This window comes from Sphaeramia orbicularis, chromosome 17 (assembly GCF_902148855.1).
Source record: "Sphaeramia orbicularis chromosome 17, fSphaOr1.1, whole genome shotgun sequence".
In the NCBI taxonomy this organism is placed as follows: Eukaryota; Metazoa; Chordata; class Actinopteri; order Kurtiformes; family Apogonidae; genus Sphaeramia; species Sphaeramia orbicularis.
The window spans coordinates 51,492,308-51,498,307 of NC_043973.1; the positions used below are offsets into that span (position 1 = coordinate 51,492,308).

Genomic DNA, 6,000 nt, shown 5'->3' on the forward strand with positions numbered 1-6,000 from the left:
AAAGTATGTGGACACGTTGAATTCAGGTGTTTCTTTTCTAACAGGGGCCTGGGATACAAAACAATAATGACTAATGTCAGAATATAGTTTTATATTGGGATAAATATTAAAAATCTACCATTAAACTTTAAAGAAATATCAATGTTTTTGTCTCAAACCCTCATAAACAAGACAACTTTCAGCTGTAGACATGATGTGTCCCAATATTTATGTCCATATAGTTTATAAACATCAGTATTTCCTTAAAGTTTAATGGGAGATTTTTCATCCTTTCTTTCAGATTCAGTTATTGATATCTTGGCTGAAAAAGACCCCTAACTTTAAACTGAGCTGTTATGGACATCTATGGCTGATGTGCCCTCAAGCAAGGTACTTCACCCCCTCATTTGCTCCCCGGGTGCCTGATACGGCAAGCCCACTGCTCTTAGTATGCAGTGTGTGTGACGCATCTACTGGTGGGTTATAGGCAGAGGACAAATTTTGGTGATGGCGCATGTTTACGTGTGTGAAAAACTACTCCTGACAAAATAAAGATTCTTCTTTTATGATCAGTGAATAAAATATAGCTAAATACCAGATTTTCACAGAATAAGCACACAATAAAAAAAAAAAAATACTATAATGAATGGTGATAAATCACTTAATGTTAAATATAGAGAGAAATTTATGTGGAAAGTGCCTCAAAAGTAGCTCTGGGGTCTTTGTATGTAAGAAAAAAAGAAAAATGTTGTTGATGTTTTTCTCTCAAATCACCATGAACAGGACATCTTACAGCTGTAGACATGATGTGTCCCAACATTTATGTCCATATAGTTTATAAACATCAATATTTCCCTAAAGTTTAATTGGAGATTTTTCTTCCTCAGTGAAATGTGAAGAAAGTAGATGGTTTGTTGTGGGAGAAAGTTATTATTTACAGTCAGAGCATGAAAAATATTGTAGAAATTTAGAGGAAGAACATTTAAAATCATGGTCATGGCTAAAAAAAGATCCATGTTTAGAGAAATTAAATAAAAACCATCTCTGAGGCATTTTGAAAGCAAATATGATAATTTAAACAAAACTACCCCATGCAATGATATTTATCCCAATATAAAACTATATTATGTCATTATTGTTTTGTATCCCAGACCCCTGTTAGAAAAGAAACACCTGAATTCAACGTGTCCACATACTTTTTTTATACATATAGTATATGTTTTTCTGTCATAGGTTGAACTTGTTTTTACTCCTAAAACTTCCTCACTGTTTGGCAAGGTACTTAAATGTAACAAACTTAGAGAAGTATTTAACTGAGTTATCAGTACAATAGAAACCCAAAATATAAAGGATAGCACCTTTACATAACGAGTACTTGTTTGATATTTTACACCATTTTTGTGTTTAGTTCAATAGAGACATGAGACGCCTCTTCTTTTAAGGTCAGAATTAAATCAAAACTGTGTCTAAAAACCATTAATCCACATGTAGTCTGACAGTTAAAAGAAATATTTATGGAGAAAATGAGATAAACACCAGACGCTGATGAGTGGAACAGGCTCAGGGTTGACTTAATACGACGCTTAAATGAGGTGGGATTCATTTTCAACAACCTGCATCAACAGCCATTCAGTCCCAACATGTGCGTGGGTGTTTAAGGTGGAATGATAAGGCCTCGGTGAAAGTGGGGAGGCCTCAATGCGTTATTCATGGAGGAATAAAAACCGCTCCTTCTGCACCACTCTGAGGGTCCTCTGTCCCAGGGGCCATTATTTCTACCATCATGATTTACAATTGGACAAAAACGATGTTCTGAATTCCTGGCAGAGTTCCTTAATAGCTGAAGTGTGAGATCATTTTGGCCCATTAACTCACAATGAAACCAAATGACCTTTTTACTAAAATGGCTTTTTCAGCCTTTGTTGAGGTGAGTTATGTACCTACACGTCGTAAATAAAAGTGCACAGTGCTGTAACTGTGACCGTCGTGGTGCCAAGGGTTTCAGCTGCTTTATACTCAAATATTCTGCCTGTTTTCTAACTAACAGAGAACTTTTAAGTCCAAACTGAGAGCTCTCAAGGCCGACTCCATAAGTTTGACTTGTTTTTTTAACCTATAAAGACCCAAACATCCAAAAGCATCTACTGATCTAAACTCTTTAATACCTGTTGATCCACTAATTCTATCAATACATGTGAATAATTGGTGTAAAATACAGTTATTCCTCTTTTCCTGGTCATCAGATATGACCCATTTGGACGTTTAGAGGCTCTGTAATTACCATGGAAACACCGTCATATTCTACAACATTGATTCATCAGTAAAACCCATGGAGTTGGATCAATGACAGTGGATGGACACACTGGGTTTATGTTCAGTTAATGAGAGATTTTACTAAAAAAGACACTTTTTCTTGTGACTTTCAAGTAGTCGAGTTTGAAGTAAAGTTATATTCTGACTAAATGTTATTTAGAAAAGTAGTAGACCTCGAGTTTGACCCTTCAAGGTCAAAGGTCATGAACCTAAATTAAAGTGCATATATGACGTCTATCAATGCTCAGTAGTAACTACATTAATATCTGTAACCATTTACATGTTATAAACCAACAAAATATGGACCATTATAAGTAAAGGCACATTTTTTTTTTTAAATTTCAATAATATGTCAAAAATCCAAAAACAAAATTTCCCAAAATTGTGAATATTTGTAGAAATGGTGTCATTACAGACATAAATATCAGCTGTGTCAGGTTTCATCCATATTCTGGGGTCTGCTCACCCTGTTCACTCTCAGTCCACATTAAAACTGTTATTTTGCTGCTGAAGAAATAATGACATAAAATGACGACTTCATACAGAGCAGAAGTGCCGTAACTCTGTGAGCTGCTGGATCAGCACAAGTCTGATTTACACAGATGCTTCAGAGTTACGTTGGAGATTATAAAACTCCGTTGGGACCCATTAAACCACAGCGTAGTTAATTAAAAGAAACACTGCAGAGTCCCAGATGTGTGTACTAGTGTTTACTTCAGCTACACATTATCTAAATATTGCAATAATGTCAGTCTAGATATAGAATAAACCTCCAGAAACCAACGAAAACTACAGAAAAACTGGTTGTATTTTATAGATTAGATTAGATTTATTAATCCCACAATGGGGAAATTCACTGGTCAAGGCAGCAACAGAATAAAGTTACTGAATAAAGATACAGACATAAAAACCATCAGTCATGTACATAATATGTACACATGTAAATCTGCATATATACATATTGTATTTTATCTTAATTTTAACTATATTGTTTTTTACCCTGCTGCCTTTTATTGAAACTGCTATACAAAAGAACATCATATCATATCATATACTGTATATATAAAGCTGGACGTTCAGAGGGTCCGTAGTTACCACGGAAACACCATCATCTTCTACAACATTGATTCACCAGTAAAACCCATGAAGTTGGATCAATGACAGTGGGTTAATGTTCAGTTAATGGTATATTTTTCAGAAAAAGTCACTTTTTTCTTCAGTTTTCTCTGTTTTTATATAATAACCCTCAACTTTAATGTGAGCTTTTATGAACATCTACATGATTAGTGAATTAAATATAGGAAAATATTTGATTTTTGCTGAAAAAACACAAAATACAGAGGATAATGTTACAATAAATGCTGATGAATCACTTCATAAAGGTTAAATACAGAGAAATTCTTTAACTGACACAAAAGTACCCCTGGGTCTTTATGGGTTAAATTAGTTGGAGTTAATTTCTGTTTATTTGGCCTCTTTATGGGCTCAGAAACTGATCTTGGCTTTTTTTAATTGATTTTTTTCCTTCCATTTTTAAGGGTTTTGAGTCCGTTTGTGTCACTGCTGAAACCTTTGGCCCACCTTATGTTCTGCAAGAGCAAAACCAGTAAATCCACCATGACCTGCACATGTTCAACCTCTAGTCTATAGAACATGTGAATGTAAACACACAGAGCCCTACACCTGGGTCTGTAAATAAAGTACAGAAGGAGCTGCAGTATTTGTACATTACCTGCCCACATATTGGATTGAACCCTGTCCCTGATATTTTAAAGCCGCTCACACACAAACAGCGCTATCACGAGGCTCACCTACGTACGTACAGTAATAAACCTCAGTTCACTTCCATAAATTCCTCCAACGCCGTGTCTTGGCAGCGGAAGGAGAACATTGGCTTCTGTTTGTGGGTGGTACACAGTGAAGACACAGGCGTGGAGATCATCCTCGCTGCTGCAAATACCTGAGAACTTCAGAGTTTTCACTGTGATACCCACGAGAACTGAGGAACTTCCAATGAACTCCTCAGGTTTTTGACTGGAATACGTCCTGCAGAAAAACGCCATGAACGGACCTGATTCTGTTGCTGTTCCTCAGAGCAGAGTGGGTGTGTTGTGGAAATGTTAAGGCTGCAGATTGAAGACATCTCTGGTCTCTTTGACGTTCTTCCACAACTGTAATCTGGAAGTTGAATTTATGTCTCTATACTCCTGTTTATGTAGCGGAACTGCGTCGAGTAACGGTCACACAGAGTCAAAGACAAACTCAGAGATCGAGCAGGATTCGAACCTCAAAGTGTTTATTCATACACAAAATGAACACTGAGTTGAAATCTGCAAAAAACAACTGGTGTTTTTGCTTTGGGAGACCATTTTTTTAGGGCTGAGTTTTAAAGCAGTGATATTTTGCTTTTTTAAATGGAATTCTTCATTTTCCAACATTTCCCTGTGGTCTCCATAAACTGTAAATGCTCTGCTTGGGTCTGAATTCTTCATTCATTCAACTCCACAGGTCCATCTTCAACCCTGTTTCTGAGTAATGACACCAGAAAGGTGGTTTGGAGCGCTGGCCCTTTAAATGCACATGAGACACTTCAGGCCCCGCCCCCTCCAGGTTGTTGGCTGTGCTGCTCTGTCCCGTTCAACCAACAACTGAACATTTTAGGTAATGGGCTCCAAGTTTGCACATATTTTCAGTATGGACTACAACTGCTGCTGCTGATAAACAATTATGTCGTACTGGAGAAATGTTCGTCTGAAGTCTGGACCTTATATGTGCAAATGTTGTGACATAACTAGTTATAGACGCAACAAATTAAGCAAGAATTAAAATGGGTTGTAGAAATTTACTCGATTTTTGCCCAAATGAATATAAAGATAGCTTTGCAGCACCTGGAGGGTTCAAATTCAAACTGTATGAACTATTAGGATCCAAATACACAAATAAACTAGAAGCACTCGGAGAGCGCAGACCTCCGCCAAGGCTGATCAGTGGCCCCACCCCGTGGGCCCCCCCACCCCCGATCACCACCAAAATTTAATCATTTCTTCCTTATCCCATTTCCAACAAACCCTGAAAATTTCATCCAAATCTGTCCATAACTTTTTGAGTTATGTTGCACACTAACGGACAGACAAACAAACAAACAAACAAACAGACAAACAAACCCTGGCAAAAACATAACCTCCTTGGCGGAGGTAATGAACCACGGACTAATACAAGTGGGTTTAGAGAAATATGAGCCCTTTAAACTGTAGACCATACCCCCTTTTTTCCTTTTTATCATATTTTGAACATTATTCTAGTCCTGTCAGAGGCCCCCCCTTCTTGGCTTCGACCCCGATAGGGTGTGTTTTTACTGGTGTCTGTCTGGATTGGACAGCATATATACATATGCAACTATTTCCCAGTATTAATTTATCGTATAAAAAATTGTAACTTTTTCCCAGAATGTCCAAAATTTCCATTCTGGTTTTCTTTTTTGTTCACCGCATTTTAAAACTTCCCACGGACTCACATGTTTTTCCATGGGTGCATGTGGGTTTTTTTTCCATGTAGTGGTTCTCCTAAGACAAAGTCAGTTGCTCTGGTACAGTCTTCACATTACACTCAGATTAACTTCTTGCATGCAAATGAATACAGGTTAAATTCTTTTGAATAAAATATTACTTTCTGACCCCACAGGTGCACATTGGATGTCAATTAGTTCAT

At 37.1% G+C, this 6,000-nt stretch overlaps 1 protein-coding gene across 1 annotated transcript in view; it reads left to right on the forward strand.

The window, feature by feature from the left end:
* Positions 1 to 4,256, forward strand: part of LOC115437428 (cadherin-18-like) — a 46,025-nt gene extending 41,769 nt beyond the window's left edge. Inside the window, exon 3 of the mRNA XM_030160650.1 lies at positions 4,068 to 4,256. Coding sequence (XP_030016510.1) covers positions 4,068 to 4,256 — 189 coding nt within the window. The remainder of the gene's footprint in view (positions 1 to 4,067) is intronic.
* Positions 4,257 to 6,000: the final 1,744 nt, after the last annotated feature.